Source organism: Crinia signifera, chromosome 19 (assembly GCF_055691185.1).
Source record: "Crinia signifera chromosome 19, ASM5569118v1, whole genome shotgun sequence".
Taxonomy (NCBI): domain Eukaryota; kingdom Metazoa; phylum Chordata; class Amphibia; order Anura; family Myobatrachidae; genus Crinia; species Crinia signifera.
In genome coordinates, this window is record NC_139226.1 from 128,016,444 (window position 1) to 128,040,290 (window position 23,847).

General features: G+C 43.3%; 1 protein-coding gene across 1 annotated transcript in view; it reads left to right on the forward strand.

Annotated features, from left to right (window-relative positions):
• Positions 1 to 23,847, forward strand: part of MORN1 (MORN repeat containing 1) — a 417,830-nt gene that overhangs the window by 11,751 nt on the left and 382,232 nt on the right. Inside the window, exons 2-4 of the mRNA XM_083163328.1 lie at positions 11,295 to 11,366; positions 14,123 to 14,221; positions 19,282 to 19,392. Coding sequence (XP_083019454.1) covers positions 11,295 to 11,366; positions 14,123 to 14,221; positions 19,282 to 19,392 — 282 coding nt within the window. The remainder of the gene's footprint in view (positions 1 to 11,294; positions 11,367 to 14,122; positions 14,222 to 19,281; positions 19,393 to 23,847) is intronic.

A 23,847-nucleotide genomic window follows, 5' to 3' on the forward strand; every position in this document is an offset into this window, starting at 1 on the left:
TACAAGGCTCTAGTAAAAGTATACATATATCATTCAATTTTTTGGGGGGGGGATGAGTATTTTTAGCATCATTGTATGTACTATTGTTATTTTATTATATGTCATTTGAATTGTAGGTGGCCGCCTAAAACATTGTCTGAAATTGATATTGTATAAAAATAAATATTTGTAATTTACCATAATTCTTCTAAGTGTATACGCGTGTGTATTCATCCATGGCGCATGAGATATAGTAATTAGCGCAGAAACTCTGCCTATTGGCTATTTGCATTTTCCCTGTCCCTACCCTGTGTCCAATTTATATACAGGTAAGGGCCCAGTTATTGTACATACATTTGTGCATTAGAGGTCTGCTGCTCAAATAGAATTGTCCTAATTTGTTATATGCATATATATATATATATATATATATATATATATATATATATATATATATATATATATATATATATATATATATGGGTGATTTCATACCCCCACTATCCAACTACGCATGGAGTTGATATTATATAGTGTGGCAAGCGCAGCGAGCCACCGAGCCCGAAGCGTGGCGAACGCAGCGAGCCCCGTGAGGGGACGCAGAATACATGTAAAGTAATCCACGTCCCCTCGCGGGGCTCGCTGCGCTCGCCACACTATATAAAATCAACTCCATGCGTAGTTGGATAGTGGGGGTATGAAATCACCCATGGGTGACTATACAATTAAAAATCAGGTCTTTACAATCAAAAATCGCATCGCATGCCTTAAGTAGTGACATGCAATGAAAAAATCGGGCGACTAGATAATACATAAGTACCAAAACCTCTCTTGATCGTGTCCCTCTCTCCTCATGTGCTTTTGGCTTCCCTTTTGTTAACTATCATCTACTCCATATTTCCTTTCAAAGGCACCTAAGCATTCATTTCTGCCACCTGTTGCTTATTTGAGTGCTATGCCTACTATTGTGTAAATGTTAATAAGCCATGTACTATTCAGGCAAATTCTTACTATTTAAGTTTCTGTTTTCTTGTTTGCTCATTTGTTTATTTTCTTTGTTCGGTGCTACAGATCCCTTGTAAATAAAGGATGATTATCTATCTATCTATCTATCTATCTATCTATCTATCTATCTATCTATCTATCTATCTATCTATCTATCTATCTATCTAATAAAGTGTATGCATACAAAGTTCTATTTAGAATACTATACATCCCAAACGTCGGAATCCCTGGCCGTTTCGCTCAGCTCCACAGGAACTCGACAGTCGGAATTCAAGTCAGAAAGTGGGCATGGGTGCTGGACGGCTCCCCGACAGTCGGGATTCCAAAAGTCATTACTCCGACGTTGGAATCCCGACTGCTCCCTTGTGGGGGTCCACGACCCCCATAGGGGGAGAATAAAATAGGTGGCGAGTGCACCTGCAAGGGGCTTCATTGCGCTCCCCCCGCTGTGCAGTCGGGATTCTGACGTTGGAGTAATGACTGTCGGAATCCCGACTGTCGGTGTGTTATACCTCATCCGTGGGCATGACGGCAAAAACTACCAAAGCGTTTTGAAAAACGGTTGTGAATTCAACAATCCGCGGCCAGTTCCGACAAAACAGATCCGACTTGTTTTTACGTTCGATCTTTTTTGTTGTAATCTGCCTTCAGTGCTGTCGAAAATGGCAGCATTCCCCTGTTGGAAATAGCGGCCGGCATTGAACCGTCCTTAATCTTAATAGAGTACTATAGTGTCACTGTCTAAAAGGGTCTAGAGAAAAATGTTATACACTCAACTAAAACACAGATTGTGGCTGCTCAAAAGATTTATTTTGAACTAAAGAATTCTAACATTAGGAGGACTGGGCCAAATCAAACTTTACAGAGCAGATGTTGCCTTGTTTAAGCACAGTCCAAAAGAAATAGTAATTACTCAGAAAGTACATTGTCTTCTAAAGTCCACCGAGCCCTGTGAATTCCAATTTGCATGTACCTGCTTACAGAGGCTGACTTCATTCTAGATTCTAATTCACTGCCATCTGATACAGTGACTAAAAACAAAAAAAGCTTTTAAGACAGCGTGGTGTAAACTGGGCCATCTTTGTCTTGGCAGGCCTTGAAATTGACATTTGGTATGTAAAAAAAAAAACTACCCATGGCTACATATAAAATTAATGTGATTTTACAGGACAACTTCAAGCTGCCGTTTTACAGGTTGGATGTGACCATTTAATTTTAATCAGGTTAATTATATGATATTAGTGCCTGATGTGATAACCACATACCCAACTACCCACCCATGCCGCGCCGGAGCCGTGGGTGGAACTGCGGCACAATTTCCAATTAATGGGACTGTCCCACTGTAGTTAGGGGGTATGGAACTGCTCTATAGGAAGGGAATACCAATGACATAATGTTTTAGTAACCATGATGAAATGTCTTAGACATGGTGAGTGAAAGGAGCTGATACAAACTGATCATTTTAGGGTTTTAATAGTTTCTAGAAATTCTTCACATAGATCCCCAAAATATTAAATAAGTTTTAGTGACCAGGCTTTTTTTTTTTAAAGATATTTTTATTGAAGTGAAAAAACACTGTACAATTTTGTAAGATGTAAGCATATAACACATAGTTAACCCCTTCCTGACAGAGCCAGTTTTTGCGTTCCTGACAGAGCCCTTTTTTTCAAATCTGACATGTATCACTTAAGTGGGGATAACTTTTTTTTGCTTTTACTTATCCCAGTGATTTTGAGATTGTTTTTTCGTGACACATTGTACTTCAAATTAGTGGTAAATTTGGGTCGATACAGTCTGTGTTTTTTTGTGAAAAATACCAAAATGTCGTAAAAAAATGGAAAATTTAGCAATTTGCAAAATGTTAAATTTTCTGCTTGTGAGACAAATAATCATACCACTCAAAATAGTTAATAACTAACATAGACCATATGTCTACTTTATGTTTCCATCATTATTTCAACTTCCTTTTAATTTTTTTGGACACTAGGAGGCTTACAATATGAATAGCAAATTCTCAAATTTTCAAGAAAATTTCAAACACTGATTTTTTTAGGGACCAGTTCAGTTCTGATGTGACTTTGAGGGACTTGTATGTGAGACACCCCCATAAATGATACCATTTCAAAAACTGCACCCCTCGCAGTATTCAAAACAGCATTTTGGAAGTTTGTTAACCCTTTAGGTGTTTCACAGGAATTAAAATAAAGTGTAGGTGAAATTTCAAAATTTCATTTTTTTTGCAGATTTGCAATTTTAATACATTTTTCTAAGGAACACAGTACATTTTACTAGAGAAATGTGACTAAAAATTGATTCCCCCAATTCTTTGGTTTTCATAAATATCCTATATGTGGCCCTAGTGTGCACGTTGACCAAACCACAGGCTTCATAATAGAAGGAGCACCTACTTGATTTTGGAGCCTCCTTTTTATGAGATTATTTTTTAGGCACCATGTAGGTTTCTAGGCACCATAAGATGCTAAAATTTAGGAACCCCCCCACAAGTGACCCCATTTTGCAAACTACACCCCTCAGGGAATTCATTTAGGGGTATAGTGTACATTTCAAACCCCCAGGGGTTTCACCAATTGTGGTACAACTGGGCAGTGAAAATGAAAAATTACATTTTTTTACACAAAAATGCAGTTCTGGCTCCAAATTTTTCATTTTCACAAGGAATGAAGGAGAAAAAGCACCCCAAAATCTGTGCCCCAATTTCTCCCGAGTACGGCAATGCCTCACATGTGACCAAAAAATACCATTTGGGTGCATGGCAGGACTCAGAAGGGAAGGAGTGATTTTTGGATTTTGCAGCTCAGATTCTGGTGGAATGTTGGTGGGTGCTATGTTGCATTAGCAAGACCCCCCAAGCACCAATACAGTGGAACCCCCCCACAAGTGACCCCATTTTGCAAACTACACCCCTCAGGGAATTCATCTAGGGGTATAGTGTACATTTCAAACCCCCAGGGGTTTCACCAATTTTGATACAACTGGGCAGTGAAAATGAAAAATTACATTTTTTTACACAAAAATGCAGTTCTGGCTCAAAATTTTTCATTTTCATAAGGTATGAAGGAGAAAAAGCACCCCAAAATCTGTGCCCCAATTTCTCCCGAGTATGGCAATGCCTCACATGTGACCAAAAAATACCATTTGGGTGCATGGCAGGACTCAGAAGGGAAGGAGTGATTTTTGGATTTTGCAGCTCAGATTCTGGTGGAATTTTGGTGGGTGCTATGTCGCATTAGCAAGACCCCCAAGCACCAATACAGTGGAACCCCCCCACAAGTGACCCCATTTTGCAAACTACACCCCTCAGGGAATTCATCTAGGGGTATAGTGTACATTTCAAACCCCCAGGGGTTTCACCAATTGTGGTACAACTGGGCAGTGAAAATGAAAAATTAAAATTTTTACACAAAAATGCAGTTCTGGCTCAAAATTTTTCATTTTCACAAGGAATGAAGGAGACAAAGCACCCCAAAATCTGTGCCCCAATTTCTCCCGAGTACGGCAATGCCTCACATGTGACCAAAAAATACCATTTGGGTGCATGGCAGGACTCAGAAAGGAAGGAGTGATTTTTGGATTTTGCAGCTCAGATTCTGGTGGAATGTTGGTGGGTGCTATGTTGCATTAGCAAGACCCCCCAAGCACCAATACAGTGGAACCCCCCCACAAGTGACCCCATTTTGCAAACTACACCCCTAAGGGAATTCATCTAGGGGTATAGTGTACATTTCAAACCCCCAGGGGTTTCACCAATTTTGATACAACTGGGCAGTGAAAATGAAAAATTACATTTTTTTACACAAAAATGCAGTTCTGGCTCAAAATTTTTCATTTTCATAAGGTATGAAGGAGAAAAAGCACCCCAAAATCTGTGCCCCAATTTCTCCCGAGTATGGCAATGCCTCATATGTGACCAAAAAATACCAGTTGGGTGCATGGCAGGACTCAGAAGGGAAGGAGTGATTTTTGGTGGTGGAATGTTGGTGGGTGCTATGTCGCATTAGCAAGACCCCCAAAGCACCAATACAGTGGAACCCCCCCAGAAGTGACCCCATTTTGCAAACTACACCCCTCAGGGAATTCATCTAGGGGTATAGTGTACATTTCAAACCCCCAGGGGTTTCACCAATTTTGATACAACTGGGCAGTGAAAATGAAAAATTACATTTTTTTACACAAAAATGCAGTTCTGGCTCAAAATTTTTCATTTTCAGAAGGTAAGAAGGAGAAAAAGCACCCCAAAATCTGTGCCCCAATTTCTCCCGAGTACGGCAATGCCTCACATGTGACCAAAAAATACTATTTGGGTGCATGGCAGGACTCAGAAGGGAAGGAGTGATTTTTGGATTTTGCAGCTCAGATTCTGGTGGAATTTTGGTGGGTGCTATGTCGCATTAGCAAGACCCCCCAAGCACCAATACAGTGGAACCCCCCCACAAGTGACCCCATTTTGCAAACTACACCCCTCAGGGAATTCATCTAGGGGTATAGTGTACATTTCAAACCCCCAGGGGTTTCACCAATTTTGATACAACTGGGCTGTGCAAATGAAAAATTACATTTTTTACACAAAAATGCAGTTCTGGCTCAAAATTTTTCATTTTCACAAGGAATGAAGGAGACAAAGCACCCCAAAATCTGTGCCCCAATTTCTCCCGAGTACGGCAATGCCTCACATGTGACCAAAAAATACCATTTGGGTGCATGGCAGGACTCAGAAGGGAAGGAGTGATTTTTGGTGGTGGAATGTTGGTGGGTGCTATGTCGCATTAGCAAGACCCCCAAAGCACCAATACAGTGGAACCCCCCCACAAGTGACCCCTTTTTGCAAACTACACCCCTCAGGGAATTCATCTAGGGGTATAGTGTACATTTCAAACCCCCAGGGGTTTCACCAATTTTGATACAACTGGGCAGTGAAAATGAAAAATTACATTTTTTTACACAAAAATGCAGTTCTGGCTCAAAATTTTTCATTTTCAGAAGGTATGAAGGAGAAAAAGCACCCCAAAATCTGTGCCCCAATTTCTCCCGAGTACGGCAATGCCTCATGTGTGACCAAAAAGTGGCAGGACTCAGAAGGGAAGGAGTGATATTTGGATTTTGCAGCACAAATTCTGGTGGAATGTTGGTGGGTGCTATGTCGCATTAGCAAGACCCCCAAAGCACCAATACAGTGGAACCACCCCACAAGTGACCCCATTTTGCAAACTACACCCCTCAGGGAATTCATCTAGGGGTATAGTGTACATTTCAAACCCCCAGGGGTTTCACCAATTTTGATACAACTGGGCAGTGAAAATGAAAAATTAAATTTTTTACACAAATGCAGTTCTGGCTCAAAATTTTTCATTTTCAGAAGGTATGAAGGAGAAAAAGCACCCCAAAATCTGTGCCCCAATTTCTCCCGAGTATGGCAATGCCTCATATGTGACCAAAAAATACCAGTTGGGTGCATGGCAGGACTCAGAAGGGAAGGAGTGATTTTTGGATTTTGCAGCTCAGATTCTGGTGGAATGTTGGTGGGTGCTATGTGGCATTAGCAAGACCCCCGAAGCACGGTGAAATGATGAACCTAATAATCCATAGATGTGTGGTATATTTTAAAACACTCCTTTATACATAGGCCGGGTTTGTCGGGGCAAGTTTCACAGTGGAAAATAGTTTCCTTTCTTATTCCCTTTTTATAGCAAACTTTGCACCTTTTTTGTGTCCTGCCCTTTCTTGCAGTGGAGGGGATTTCGTTCGGAAAATGCTGCCCTGGTACAATACGGGGGCCAGTACTAGAAGTACTGGGGCCCTCTGCCTGCTGGTTCCCAAATACTAGGCCCTTTATGACTTCCTCTTGAAAGTGCATAAATGTCCCCCTCTGGCCGGTAGAACGGAATAGCACGTAAGCGTTATACAGTGCCATCTGGATGATATACACGGCCAGCTTCTTGTACCAGATTTTTGTTTTCCGTAGGGCACTGTACGGCTTCAGTACCTGATCTGAAAGATCCACTCCGCCCATGTACCTATTGTAATCCAGGATACAATTAGGTTTTGAGGTGTGGGTACTGGTACCTCGTACAGGGACGGAGGTGGTACTGTCTCCGTGAATTGTTGTCAGTATAAGGACATCCCTCTTGTCCTTATATTTGACCAACAACATATTTTCGGTGCATATTCCCCTGCTTTCACCCCTTCTCATTACTTGGGCAATGTGCGTTTTTGGGAGGCCTCTTTGGTTCTTGCGCACAGTACCGCAAGCTGCTGTACCTCTTGAACCAAGGGCCTTAAACAGGGGGATGCTAGTGTAAAAGTTATCCACATAGAGGTGATAACCTTTATCCAGGAAGGGGTGCACTAAATCCCAGACAATTTTTCCACTAACACCTACGAGGGAGGGGGGGCATTCTGGCGGTTCAATTCTTGAATCCTTCCCTTCATATACCCTAAACATGTGGGTGTACCCTGAGGTGCTTTCACACAGCTTATACATTTTTATGCCATACCTTGCCCTCTTACTGGGAAGGTACTGGCGGAATTTAACCCTTCCTTTAAAATGTATAAGGGACTCGTCTATGCAAATGAATTTATCTGGGATGTACATCTCTGCAAATTTGGCACTGAAATGATCAATGACCGGCCTGACTTTGAATAGCCGGTCAAAGGTGGGATCATCTCTGGGTGGGCACTGTGCATTATCGTTGTAATGCAAAAATTTAAGGATCGTCTCAAATCGAGCCCGGGGCATGGCCATACGGTAAAATGGGGTGCTGTACAGAACATCTGTACTCCAATATTGCCTAATTTGTGGCTTTTTTACTATGCCCATATGAAACACCAGACCCCAAAACGTCATCATCTCTACTGCATCTACAGGGGTCCACCTAGCAAATGATGACGTGGGGTTTTGAGCAATAAACTGCTGGGCATATAAATTAGTTTGGTCCACCATTAAATTTATAAAATCATCAGAGAAAAATAATTTGAAAAAGTCAATTTCTCTGAGACCTGTGGAATCAAATTGGATTCCTGGCATGGCCAAAAACTCAGGAACCTGGGGCTCAAAATTGTCTGGTGGTGGGGTCCATACGAGATCAATTATTGGGGGGTGGGTCTCAGCTGCTCTACGGGGGCGTCTTTGAGGGGGTCCCTCATCACCAGAGGAGGAAGAGGAGCTTAAGACGAATCCTTCAAATTCCCCGCTTGCCTCACTGGCTGTGTCATCCACTGAATACATTCTTCTGGATGACTGGGATGACATTTGGGATGACATTTGGGATGACATTTGGGATGCCATTTTTATTTTTGTGTTACTGGTAGTGAAATGTTTCAACACGTGTATAGTGTAGGGGGGGGTACAAACTTTATTTCAACCCGGGGGGTATGTAGTGTGTAGTGTGTATGTAGTGCAGAAAAAAAAAATACTTTATACAAAAAAAAAAATTTGAAGGGGTTAAAAAAAAAAAAATTGAAGGGGTTAAAAAAAAAAAAAAAAAGGTCCTGCGCCAAAAATTGAGCACAGATGTTGGTCAGTAACGTCCGTCACTGAACAGCGCTCAAAGGCAACAGGAATTTGATCAAAAATAAAATAAAAAATAGATCAACCCTGTGCCGAAAAAGCTGATCAGTGATGTACGTCACTGATCAGCGCACAGTGGCCACAGGACACCCACAAAATCACAGTGTGTGTAAAAAAAAAATTAAAAAAAGACCCCACAGCACCCACAAAAAAAAAAAGGTGATCAGTGATGCGACACTGATTACCAGTGAGGGGCAGCAGGTGCACAACCTTTGGTGCAACTGACAGTGCAACTGGCAGCAACTGACAGGTATATATATAAAAAAAAAAACTCTGCACCCCCAAAAAGTTGCTGATCACCTCAGATATAGTGATCAGCACAAAAGGCGGGGGCAGCAGACACAAAATTTAGCACTCTCTATCACTCTCTGTCACTATCTCTCTCTATCTCTCTATCTCTCACTATCTATCACTCTATGACACTGCAGCAGCAGCACTGACAGTTATATATATGAAAAATAACCCCTGCACCCCCAAAAAGTTGCTGGGGGTGCACAAAAGGGGGGCAGCAGACACAAAATATAGCAGTCTCTATCACTCTCTGTCACTATCTCTCTCTATCTCTCTATCTCTCTATCTCTCACTCTATGACACTGCAGCAGCAGCACTGACAGGTATATATATCTAAAAAAAAAACCTGCGCCCCCAAAAAGTTGCTGATCAGTTAATTTATACTGATCAGCACAAAAGGGGGGGCAGCAGTCAGTTATATAAAAAATATATAGCACAATCTGTCACTATCTCTCTATCTCTCTCTATCTCTATCTCTCTCTATCTCTCTCTATCTCTCTCTATCTCTCTCTATCTCTCTATCTATAGCTCTATCACACTGCAGCAGCACAAAATATAGCACTCTCTGTCACTAGGCCTCTCTATCTCTCTCTATCTCTCTCTCTCTATCTCTCTATCTAATAACTCGCAGCAGCACAACACAGCACAGGATGTCACAGGATGTCACAAGAATAAGCAAGATCCAGGCAGTGATCAGGTAAGTATTTAGAGGGGTTCTGGTCAGTATATCGCGGCAGCTGGGTACGGTGACCGCACTGCACGCAATTCCAGACCGGAATGGCGTCTGCAGTGCAGTCACCGTTAGTTTAAACCCCCCTCCATGGCTGTGATTGGTCCGTCGGTCCGACGAACCAATCACGGCCTTTGGGGGCGGGCGGGGTGAGGTGGGGTGACACCAGTGTCACCCTTACACCCCGCGGTGATTGGTGCTGTACTTTACAGCACCAATCACCTCCGATCCCTGTGTCACCGGCGAACGTTATTCGCCGGTGACACAGAAAACGCTGTGAATGGCTGTTCACACTGAACAGCCAATCACAGCGATCGCCGACGGGGGGGCGGCATCGCAGCCCCCCCTGGGCATGCAGGGACATGTCTGCTGTCAGGGACAGCAGACATCGTCCCTCTGTCACTGCGTCTCTAAACGCAGTGACAGTTAGAAGTCATGACGTATATATACGTCATGTGTCGGGAAGTACTTCCCGGCCATGACGTGTATATATACGTCAAATGTCGGGAAGGGGTTACGCAACATACAACAAGGCATCTCCTAGCACAGGGGTTCCCAAACTTTTTTGAATCATGGCACCCTAGAGCAGTGGTTCCCAACCCTGGTCCTCAAGTACCCCCAACAGTGCACGTTTCCCAGGTCTCCACGCAGAATCACAAGTGCTATAATTAGCTCCACCTGTGGATCTTTTAAAATGTGCCTGAATAATGAGTGCACCTGCCGGGTGACCTGGAAAACGTGTACTGTTGAGGGTACTTGAGGACCAGGGTTGGGAACCACTGCCCTAGAGCATCAAAATATTTTCAAGGCTTCTTATTGAGAAATTCAGAAAAAAATATTAAATGAAGTGCATTGTGTTTATATGTCACAGTTATGTGGTGAGGGACAGGACTTGCTTCTGTTTGTCCGCATATATTATGATTGGCAGCCACAAGCACTGGTTTTGCCTATTACATTGACCATAAATAATATGAATTGATCCTGGTCCACCAACCCAAGTGTGATGAGGCACCCCAGGGTGCCTAGGCACACAGTTTGGGAACCACTGTCCTAGCACACTTCCAGGGACATCCTGGACATACAGTAGGCGTTTATATAGCTCAATACAAATATGTTGATAATACTTGGAAATATATTAAGGTAAGACAATTACAAAAACAAACATTAAAAAAAGGTTGTCTGGCACTCACATCCCGGGCAATGAAATGGGAGGGTCACCCAGAAGGATTCAAGTTTTGTACTGCTGGGTGAGGAGCAGCCTCGGCCAGAAGCCCTGGACCACTAGACACTCCCAGAGACAGTGATAAAGGTCAGCCTCCTCTTTGGCACATATAGGACAGCCATGATAGTCAGACAGAGCAGTGACCAGCCTTTTTTGGCCCTTATGATTTCCCATAAGCGAGAAGAACATACTTTTGGCTGCCTGTAATGCTATTTCAATGTCTAAGAGAGCAATTGCTGATCTAACTATCTCTTATATATTTGGCTACATGTGTCAATCATCCTGAGAGTGTGTGTATAACGCTGGGCAGGGTCACACATGAAACTCCACCCCCACCCAGCCTTATACACGCACACCACTCATAATACACACACACATGTAGCCTAATATATAAGAGATAAAGTTATAATAAACATCAACATTATTGCTTTGGTGCTCAGGATATTCGTATTGTTAATTGAATAATTGTTCCTTATGTCTAGGATATGGACTTTATGTTTACGCGAACCCATTTTTCCGCTATGAAGGTGAATGGAAAGACGGTAAAAAGCACGGTGAGATTTTATTTCACACTTTTTTTTTAAATAATATTTTTATTTTCATATTTGTGTTTTTGGTTTTGGCAAAATCAACCTCTATGTTTTGAGTTTTGGACAAACCACCCTCAATTGTTTAAGATCATGTCATTTTGTCCCTACAGTATTATTAACATTAATAAAATTAATTTCCAGCCAATTTTGACTACACTCTCCAGTACAAAAGTGCACCTGAAATTACAAGGGAGGAACTTACAAACAATTCAAACCCCTGATCTTAAATTTGACTTCCGACATGAGGGAAGTTCTGAATCAGGACTCGGTTGACTTGGATCTGCTAAAGGGATCTGAGCCTGGATTATGTTTAAACTGGATCCCCTCTATTTGAAATTTCAAATAAACTGACCTCCACATCTCTACACAGAGACAAAAAGAGGGGACGGGATTGGGTTTGTCACTAACAGGTGCACCAGGAGAAAATTAATTCAATACAGTAAAAAATAGCTTTTAATTGGATTAGTTAAAATTGCGAAATATGACAAACTACATATAACATGGAACACATACAACGTGAGTTAGTGCAAGTTAAAAATTGCACGTACGGAATCTCCATGTGTGTATACCCCTATCAATAAATCTACACATCCTGGGAGTTTATTGGCCCTTGCTGCTGCTGACGGACCCTGGGTGCTCTCTTCAGCCCTTTGTCTAGTAGTAGTAGTTTGTTTATTTATAAGGCGCCACAAAGTGTCCGCACCGCCGTACATAGCAAACAGAAAACAAATTACAAGGTAACGTACAGGGTGTGTTGATAACATACAGCATAAATAGGGGTATAGCTGGTAGAACTAAAATCAGCATCAGTTCAGAAGTAGGTGTCAAAATTGTCGAGGAGACTGAAGATGAAGTAGAGGAAGGGAAGAACAGGGCAGGAGCGCTGGTGAGGTAAAGAGGTAGGGTGAGTACGTGAGGAAGGAGGGCTCTACACATAAGAGTTAACATACTAAAAGGAGGTGGGTGGATGAACGAAAAACAATAGGATAAGTAGGAACGGATGGAGGGGTAGGGTAGGCAGGATAGGAGGAGCGAAAGAGGTTAGGAGGAGGAGGGATAGGCTAGTCGGAAGAAGTGGGTTTGAGGGAGCGCTTGAAGGAGGTAAGGGAATCGGAAAGCCTGATGGGTGGCGGGAGGTTGTTCCAGTGCAGGGGGGCAGCGCGAGAGAAGTCTTGGACACGGGAGTGGGAGGAGGTGATTAGGTAAGAGGTCACGCGGTGGTTGGCGGCAGAGCGAAGAGGATGGGAGGGAGTGTGGATAGAGATCAGTGAAGAGAGGTAAGGAGCGGTGGAGGAGGAGAGAGCCTTGTAGGTATGGGTGAGGAGTTTAAAGAGAACTCAGAAAGGAATGAGGAGCCAGTGAAGAGATAGACAGAGGGGGAGGTGGAGGCAGAGCGGCGGGAGAGGAAGATGAGCCTAGCGGCGGCGTTATGAATGGTTTGGAGAGGGGCGAGAAAGAAGGATGTTGCAGTAGTCAAGGCGGGAGATGACAAGAGAGTGAATGAGAATTTTGGTCCCATCAGTGGAGAGGAATGGTCTGATGCGCAAGATGTTGCGGAGGTGAAAGCGAAACCAGTGTCTACTCACTAACGTCCTCTTCTCTTTAATAGTATCCCATTCATTTTATAGGTGTCACAATTATGATCACTAGCATTACCTTGAATATTTCTTCTGTTTGATATAATGTCCTGTTCAATAATAAAAAAAACCTTTAAACAATACTTCCAACATGAACCTCTCCGGGAGGGACAAAATGGTCTGTTCCCAGACTTCTCTCATAAATTATGCCTTCACCTGTGTGGAACTTGTTAATTAATATGAAAGGCCTTTCACTACAGATTATGGCAATCATACATAAAGAGGGAGGTCCAAGAACAGAGCATTTTATCCCTCCTGGGGTGGTTCATGTTAAGAGGTATGTTCTAAAGATCCTTGTCATATATACATGTTACAGTATGTCTTAGACCTTCTAAAATATCATTAGAAAACGCAATAAAAAAGATGGGATTCCGTACTAATCCCTGACGCACTCCATCCATAAATAACTAAGGCCCTTATTCTGGTTGATATGCTTGCACGGCGTACCGATGTTTTGTTTGTGTGCATTTCTGTGCCAGGTGCATGTGCCCGGCAAACACTCTGTTCACCATGGCCACATGCACCTGGCAGAGGAAGGGGGGGCAGTGGGTAGTCGCGCCCATAAAAACGCTGGCCGTTCCCATGGAAATGACCCAGTGACGCGGGTGCCGGGGGCAGGCAGCTGACATCTCCGGATGTCTGCTGCCCGCCATGTTCTCCTCGAGAACACTTGCAAAACTAAGACACTCTGAGGTGTCTTAGTTTTGCGTGAAGCTACCACATCATTCGATGGTCGCGACCATCGAGTGATGTGGGTGTTTCACCTTAGGCTGCGAATGAATGGTTATGCTAAGCATCCATTGGCAGCCATGCGGCCGAATTCGGTCTGCGAATGGGGGGCGAAAAAATGACACGCAGCGCTGCAAACTTCACATCGCTGCATGTAAACCAGAATAACCCCCTAAATATAAAATCTTCTGCACCCCATACAAAGCTCGTTTCCTCTACTTTAACTATTCTTGTTGACTAACACTGTGGACAAACATATGGTGGATTATATAATCAATATATTTGTACATAGTAACATCACAGTGAAAGTCAATAAGTCCTGCAATGCTTACCACTTACCCTTTTTTATTGCAGGTCACGGGAAGCTTTTACTTCGAGATGGGAGTTACTATGAAGGGGAGTTTGTGCACGGAGAGATTACTGGCAATGGGCTACATTACTGGGCAACATCAGGTTAGTTCCTGTCTCATTAAAAAGAAAACAAAAATGTCCGTCATCAAAGGCTCGACACTCTGCTGTACATGTGAGGAATCTGCCAGGGTTTCCATTACAAACATTCATTTTCATGGGTTCAATATTTGAACCACTTGAAACTCTGCCTTGCGTTGATGACTGTTATGCAAAATAATTTATGAAGTGCCATGAAAAAAAAGCATTCCCAGATGCAACTAGAGCGGACGTACAGGAACATATGGCTTAATTTAAAAAGAAAAACAGTTTGTGGCACTTAATTCTTAATGCTGATCACACAGTTTGGGTATCAAAATGTTTCTATTGGTCTGCCAGAAGTAGTTACAGATTATTAGTTCTGTGTGCACAACCTGTTTGTTATTACTGGCGAGTACTTATTCTAACAGGAATTACACATGGATAGGAATAACTGTATTTCCTGTCATTCCTGGCTGCAGTGGACACAGAGGCGGAACTCCCAGAGGCAATGGATACACCTGCCTCCAGTTCTGAATAGGGCATCTGTACAGCAAGTGTACAGTGGCACCTCTGTGGTTCACCGCTTTTCTTCCATCAGAGTTCTGCGGCACACCCGCTGCTGCTGCATAGTTATACCCCTTTCACACCGGCCATCTTGTATTTTTGAGTGCCGGGTCATTTTGCTGGGTGCAGTCTGACTCCAGTTCACACCACCTGCAAATTACCGGGTTAAAGCTTTTCAACCTAGGGATTTGCTGAAAAACCTGGGTTTTTCTTGGTGTGAAAGGGTCAACACGGGTCTTAAATCCCAACTCACCGACCCTGGTCAAGCGTGCTGGGATTTAAGACCCGTGTTGATCCTTCCACACCAATAAAAACCTGTGTTTTTCACAAATTCCCAGGATGAAAAGCTTGAACCCGGTAATTTGCTTCTGGTGTGAAAGGGGTATATGTTGGCTCTTTTTAAGAAGCCCTGCTAACACCTACAATAGGGGAAAGTATGGCTAACACCGACACCTACAATAGGGGACAGTATGGCTAACACCTATATCTACAATAGGGGGCAGTATGGCTCCTGTCCGGTACTGCGTAGCCTGCAGCAAACAATAGTGCACCTGTCACTGCACTGGACTCGTGAGTCTGACCCACCGCTCGTTGTCACACAGAGTAGCTTGAGTACTGCCGCTGTGGGCTCCGGTCTCTGTAGTCTGGCTGAGAGTGCCATCTATTTAATTCTGTTTTCCTTTTTTTTTTTTTTGTAAGGGTGAGGCACCAAACTCTAACTTGCCTCCAGGTAACTGGTATGATTCCCTCCCTGATTGGACAAAATTGTATTTATCATAATGCGCTTTGTAGAAACTAGCATTGGGTAACACGGATTAAAGGGTGTAGGTAATAGGACAATGTTCTTTTGCTTGGCTGTTAATAAATCATAAACATGCAATTTATGCGGTGACATGTACATTGTTATCTGCTGAAGCTTAACCACTTAAAATGAACATTACTCACATATATTGCAGCAGTGTTTAGTTATATAATTTTATTTTTTTAAAGTAGAAATGTTTTCCCACTGCGACGTAACAGGACTTTATGGTGGTCTGTGTCATCCAGAGTGCATGACATCATGATATCATACCGTATGGGCACGGCAGCCAGCCACCAGGAACCACAGCACTGGCCGAAGCATCTTCAGGATTTTATAATCTATATTTTTATAATAGATAAACAATACATCCTCAGGATTCTCATAGAACTGAACGGGCTGCAGTTTGCATGTTTGGAGTATCCAAAGGATTCGTCATTGCAGTGATCTGACCCTTGGGTGCTGTTCCAGACACTTTGCCCACCAGATACAAGGATTGTGGGGCAGTGATGGTGCGAGCCTTGCACACTGCACTGTTCCAACACTTGTAGTTCTGGTGACGCAGATAACTAATTTCCTTTAAATGTTTATAAAATGCTGTGGAAATAATGAAAACAAATAGAAAACCAAATGTTATTAGGTTTATTAAACTACAATAGTCGGTACTTGTTTATTATCATGGCGCCCATTGCATCGCATCGCATACCTTAATTAGTGGTATGCGATGGTAAGCGATGTGATATTCGGGTGAAAAGACCCGCAATGTAAAATAAAATATCGCATAGCATCGCAATTTTTAATTGTACAAGCACCCTGATGGGTGCTTACTATGTTAAATACACCCCCATTGTCAACGCCACCCCCACTATCAATGGCAACCCGAAGCGTGGCAAACGCAGCGGTACACGTCCTCCGACCTTTTCATACCCCCACTATCCACGTCGTGGAGTTGATTTTAGATAGTGTGGCGAGCGCAGCGAGCCACCTAGCCCGAAGCGAGGCAAGCCCCGCAAGGGAACGCGGAATACAAGTAAAGTAATGTCAAGTAATCCGCGTGCGCTCGCCACGCTTCGGGCTCGCCACACTATATAACATCAACTCCACGCCGACGTGGATAGTGGGGGTATGAAAAGGTCGGAGGATGTGTACCACCGCCCCTCGCGGGCTTGCTGCGCTCGCCATGCTTCGGGTTGGCGTTGATAGTGGGGGTGGCGTTGACAATGGGGGTGCATTTAACATAGTAAGCACCCATCACGGTGCTTGTACCATAAAAAATCGCATGTCATACAATTAAAAACCGCATCTGATCGCATCGACCAGATGCCCTGCGATCAAAATCTTGGGCGCCGTGATAATACACAAGTACCAATAGTCTACCAGTGTGCTGCAAGTACTCAAATAATGGTGCAGCTTTGCATACAGTACCTCCCAAAATCTGTGATGCTGAAGTTGTAAAGGGACTCTGTTAAGTGGGGGTGTGGCCTCACAGCATCCCTTGTGTCATAATTTTGGGGATATGCCCAGCACTCAGAGATGCCCCCACCCAGAGACTGTTCCTGTATTGTGTACATGCCAGACATCTAGTCATCCGCTGCTCCTCTCAACTTCTTCCCCCACCCACACCCACCGTGGGACACTGTAGCCTGCGAGTGGGACAACAGGGCAGTCCCAGCTCACAGTGGGAAAGTTGGGAGTTATGTTTTGTATTTCCACCTCTTAATCACAAATGGTATGGCACTGTGCAGTTTCTAATTTTGTTGCTGTTAAAGAAAAGTTTCTAAGCTCAGGGGAGTTTTGTACAGTTGTGATTTCCTCCTACACAGACACAGCTTGGAATGTAAACCAAGGGTAAGTATTCTGTTCAGACCACCGTGAAATGTGAAATGCAAACAGTTCACGCTGTTGTCTTATTTTGGTCGTTTGATTTAGATTTCCCAGTTAAATTTTATTCTTTAACAGACCTGAGTTAACAGGAAACATTTGCTGCATTGATTCTGCTGAACTATATCTGTAAATCAGTGTCATTCATAGTCCAGCCGATGAGACACCTGAATATTGATGATATCTGAACTGATGATTTTGATCTTTGTCTTTTTTCCCCGCAATTGTTAGTTAAATGTAAGTTTGCTTTAGTTTGGTCTTAAGCTAGGTACACATTAGATGATGGGTACCCAGTATATATAAGAAGTTCAGAGTGCGCTAAAGATGATAACACAAATAATCAAATCAATTGATATTTTAATAGGGCCAGTAACTGCCCAAAAAACGTAATTTTTGGAATTGGATGAATAGGGGTATCATATACTCTGAATCCAGTGAACCATCAGTATTAGAAAAATATCCCATATAAATCTAGAGAGCCTGAAGTGTACTCACAGGAATCCAAACACTCTGGATCCTGGCCGTACTTCGAATGGGTACGAATGGCTGCATTCGTACCCATTCGATCTTAGTAAATTTACCCCTAGGAATGGAGCAAGTCACAAGCACATACCTCTTTGAAACGGAGCATGTCACAAACAGTACTTTTAGACCAGCGAACTGGAGTAGGCAATAAAACATTTAGGACAAAATAGCACCGAACAGACAGGAGACCCAAGGTCCATACCACCCCAGATTCGGCAATCAGGAAAGCACAGTCCAAGGAATAATTGGTGCCGCGCAGAACATTGTTGCCACTTCTGTGCTGCAACGGGTTGGGATCATTGGGTCGACCTAATGATGGTCGACACAGTTGGGTCGACATACTGCAAGGTTGACAGGTGTCTAGGTTGATACATGTGTTATGTCAACATGTCAAAAGGTTGACATGGGTTTTTTCACTGTTTTTTGACCCAGTCAACATGGACACTGTTTTAAGTGTACCGCGTCCCCTCGCATGGCTCGCTGCGTTCGCCATGCTTTGGGCACGGTGCCTCGTGGCACTCTGCCCACTATTTTATTCACCCACGCACCCTAGTGGGTGGTAGGGCATGGCATACCGCCTGTCGGCACATGTCGGCTCAAAAAAACAGAGAAAAAACCCATGTCGACCTTTTGACTGTCTATCTAACCCATGTTGACTTAACGCATGTCTTGACTTAGACATCTGTCGACCTTGTCTCATGTCGACCTTGAGCCATGTCGACCTAGACACCTGTCCACCTATACACCTATCCACCTTGCAGTATGTCGACCCAACGGTGTCGACCTAATGACTGTCGACCCTCATGAGATCGACCAACTAACCATATCCCGCTGCAACCACTCTATAGAAGAGCAGATCACATCTGGCAATAACATTAAGCAGCGGAACGCAAATCCCGGAAGCTCCAGTGTCCTGGCAATAACATTAAGCAGCGGAACGCAAATCCCGGAAGCTCCAGTGTCCTGGCAATAACATTAAGCAGCGGAACGCAAATCCCGGAAGCTCCAGTGTCCTGAACCATCAGCCAGTGTTGGCCAGCCAGCAGATGGGAGCATGAGACTGGCCCATACCAACTGTCTCAGTGGCCCAATCTGCCCCTGCTCACAAGCTATTATAGGTGAACTCTCATAAGCTATAAGAAATAGACACATTATTGTAATGTATGTTTAGTGTAAAGGACACTCATCAGTGTTGACATTAAATCTAATCCTCGTTGTATTACCATAAATCAATATTCTGAAGATAGATGGTTGTTTCTATGAAATACATTTACTTCTCAGAACACTTTACCAAAGATGTTGCTTGGTGTTACAGGGAATACATATTCAGGTGAATTTCTGGATGGAGAACTCAACGGCCATGGGGTGATGCAGTACAAAGATGGTGGAAGATATGAAGGGGAGTTTGTTTTTGGAATAAGAGAAGGTAAATAATAATTAAAAGGTTAACACATTGACTATAAATCTAGGTACATTTATTAGTACACATTGAAAAACACAGATAACACACTGATTAAAATGGCTTATATAGGGGAATATTGTAGGCCCTAAATGTGTTCTCATGCATTAAATTGCATAGGATTGCATAGGATTTACCCATCACTTTCGGACCCCGGTTAGCAAAACTGTGGCCATGTTGGTCCTGTGTTACATATATTCTAGTCATGTTCTGGCTCTTTCTAACCTCTGGTCTTAGGTATTTGTGCTTATATTTTAAGTTCTTAGGGGATATCCAAATAAATGTGATCCCTTTTTGGACGAGTCCATTTTTATATGCCGACTAAGGACCTTCAACTTTGCGGGAGCACAAGGCATCTGAGTTAATCTCCCGATCCCAAGTGTTATCTGAGTCAGCTTTACTTAGGGTGCCGGATGCACCAGAAGCATAATCTCCGCTAGGTGTCGGCATCAGAGGGAGGAGCGTGCCGGGCTGGGTAATTGGATAACCCACGATGAAGCTATTTGCATTGGCAAATGACTGCTACTAATAGTATACCCCTTAATGTTACAATGGGCAGTATTCAATGTGAATACTGGCGACGAGCAGCGAATTCTGTTTAGGATTCGCTGCACATTCGCCACTGCTCGCTGCGTTCCGGAGCCTCGCCGGCTCCGGTATTCAACGAGTCAGGGGCTCGCTGCCCCTGACCGGCGAATTTGAGCTCCTGCAGCGGACGCCGCAGGGAGCCTGAGGACGGCGGCAGGCAGGGAGATGGAAGTCTCCCTGCCTGCCCCAGAACGTTTGTGGGGGGAGGTGGGCTCCCCGGGAGCCAGGCAGCACAGGCTGCCCCCCGGGGGTGCCAGCAGGGGACCGGGTATATTCACTACACCCGATCATGCATATGTAATGATCGGGTGAAGTGAATATATGAATATGTAATGAGCGGCTCGGCTCCGGCCCCCTGCTGGCTGCTCTGTGTAAAAAAATATATATATATATATTTTTTAAATTAAATATATATTCATGTGCTTACAGCACATGAATAAAAATAGCATGCCCCTCCTCAGAATAAAATTCCAGATTTTTTGACACCAATTGTAAAAAACAAAACACTTTATTTTAAAAGTTCACCTTCCACTTCACCATAAAAAGATAGCGATTGCTACTCGGTGAATCATGGCGAAAAAAACCTTGAAATGTATTCGCCATCTGGTCATTGAATAGGGTGATTCACCGTTTTAGTCAGAAATTCGCCTTACAGCACAAAATCGCCATAAAAACCTGGCGAATCAGCCTCATTGAATACCGCCCAATATCTCCAGTTCCTCATGCTGATATATATGCATATATCTCACTAAGCGGTTTCTGAAAATGGGCCAAATTTAGCATGGATTTCTAGCTTGAGAAAAAGTAGTTGCCTGCGATCATAAGGTTGCTGCCATGCGGAAATAAAAATTGCCCCTTGCAAACTCGCAGATCTATTTACAAAAACAGAACCATAGAACAGTTTTTTTCCATCTACACCAGTCTAGAGCTTCCACTAATTTTCTGAAGAACCAGGCTGGAAGTGGTTATTGCTGACATCAGAGACTCACCCACAGAGTACCTGGGCACGTCTGCGTTTTTACAAACCCACTCAGGAAAAGCCATTTTTTCCTCCCCCTAAATGCTGGCTTACTATCAATCCAATTGTGACTACTCTACAAATTCTACGCAGCGCAGCCAGTAATGTGCAAGCGCTTTTTTTTTATGCTGTGTCGGCTGTCATTCAAACCATTGACCTTCTCTATTTATTTTTGAAGTCGATCTTCAGTAACGTACTGAATTTGATTGTGTGGTTTGTACACTACTAAATTCACTATCCCCTTTCCTGTTTCTTTTATGTACTACTCCCCCCCCCCCCCACCCCCACTCCATATTTGGTATATATGTAATTTCTAATGACAACCTAATATAGAAAAACATCAATTATTTTACATCGTACTCCAGTTATGAAATTATTTGAAAATGTTGAAAAAAATAGAGCCCTGTCATACACGGACACACGAGAAGGCTCGGAATTCTATTTATTCCTGCCAGGAGCACTTTTTCATCATCAAAGCCCTTTACTGTAACAACACCTACTGCTTCCTAGCTATAGTCTCACAATAGGTTGTTTCAGCCCCGCTAAAACAGCCTGCCCATCGTTCCACGCACGAATAGATGCCGTGCCCCCAGTGGTGATGTCCGTAGTCCCGGCACACCCCACAGCAGGGACATCAGCGGGCCCGCCCCCAATGGTGACATCGGTGAGCCCAGCCCGCCTCCAATGATGATGTTGGCAGGCCTGGTCCACCCCCATCATGCTGCCCCTGTACCCCAGCGTCCTGCCCTGATCATAGAAAGTTCACTATAGCTACATAATATGAATTAATTGAAATAATTTATTAATGCTTCATTAGTTTAATACAAAGTGACATTTTAACAGAATGTAACCTGGCATATCTGTAATGGGTGCCGGGTGCGCAGTACACCTGAGTCACCAGCAGCACACCTCAAACTGGGTAATCTTCCATGTTATATTTGGATTGTTGGCTCCAGTGCAGGGGACAGTGGACATGTACTGTGCCAGAGCCTTTCCTACTTGCTGCGCCATCTCCCAATGATCGCATGGAAAATTTTGCCAGGTAGGCAGGGGTTTGTCATGTGCATAGAGAGGGTGGGGGAGCGTAGCACATGATCCACCCCAGGCACTAATATGCCTTTGCTTTCAGGTTCTTCTATTTCTCTGTCTTACCCAGGGCTTAAAGTGGTCCTTGAGAGGTGGTGGAAGACATTTCACTTCCCACCAATGCCCCTTCACTCTCCCCTTAAGGAAGAGCACCGGCCAATTCCAAGGTTTCAGCACCCCCTGCAAACTACAAAATTTGTATCCTAACTCCTACACTTTAAAAAGGGGGATTGGTCTCACAAGGAAAGGACATGTTCACATTTCACAGCATGTTGTGCCCCTTATTCAGGTTACACTACACAGTAGTACTCTTTATACATGTATGCCACGCAGTAGTGTTGCTTAAACATAATGCCAGTAGTATTGCCGCTTATACACATAATGTAGGCATTAAGTGAGCCTTATACATACAGTTGGGCTGATAAGTTTAAATACCCTAACATTTGTGATTTTCTGGCCATTTGTCAGAGAATATGAATCAAAAACTTTTCTTTCACTCATGGTTAGTGGTTGCGTGAAGCCATTTATTGTCAAACAACTGTGTTTACTCTTTTTAAATCATTATGACAACAGAAACTACCCAAATGACCCTAATCAAAAGTTGTGGATGAGGCTCTTTATTTTCTCAGATGGTAAAGCTGCCCATTCTTCTTTATAAAAAGCCTCCAGTTCCTGTAAATTCTTGGGCTGTCTTGCATGAACTGCACGTTTGAGCTCTCCCCAGAGTGGCTCAATGATATTGAGGTCAGGAGACTCCAGAACCTTCACTTTATTCTGCTGTAGCCAAAGACAGGTCGACTTGGCCTTGTGTTTTGGATCGTTGTCATGTTGGAACGTCCAATTACGTCCCATGCGCAGGTTCCGGGCTGATGAGTGCAAATTTTCCTCCAGTATTTTCTGGTAAAATGCTGCATTCATCTTGCCATCAATTTTGACCAAGTTTCCAGTGCCTCACACATCCCCAAAACATCAGCGATCCACCTTCGTGTTTCACAGTAAGAATGGTGTAACTTTCATCAAAGGCCTTGCTGACTCCTCTCCAAAAGTAACGTTTATGGTTGTGGCCAAAAAGTAAAATTTTGGTCTCATCACTTCAAATGATTTTTTTCCAGAAGTTTTGACGCTTGCCTCTGTGCTGTTTGGAGTATTGTAAGCGGGATGCTTTGTGGCATTTGCGTATTAATGGCTTTCTTCTGGCGACTCGACCATGCAGCCCATTTTTCTTCAAATGCCTCCTTATTGTGCATCTTGAAACAACCACACCACTTTTTTTTTCAGAAAGTCCTGTGTTCCAGCTGAAGTTATTTGTGAATTTTTCTTTACATCCCGAACAAATTTCCTGGCAGTTGTGGCTGAAGTTTTTGTTGGTCTACCTGACCATGATTTGATTTTTAACACTGCTAATTGGCATTCTTAATTGCTTGGATATCTTTTTATATCCCTTTCCTGTTCAATTACCTTTTCCCGCAGATCCTTTGACAATTATTTTGCTTTCCCCATGATTTAGAATCCAGACACGTCAGTGCGGCACTGGATGAAAGATGCAAGGGTCTTTCAGGAGTCCAGAAACTCACTGACCTTTTATACACAAACACTGGTTACAGGCAAGCAGATCACAGGTGAGGATAGTTACCTTTAGTAGCCATTCAAACCCGTTTGTGTCAACTTGTGTGCATGTTATGAGGCCAAAATCTCCAGGGTATGTAAATTTTTGATCAGGGTCATTTGGG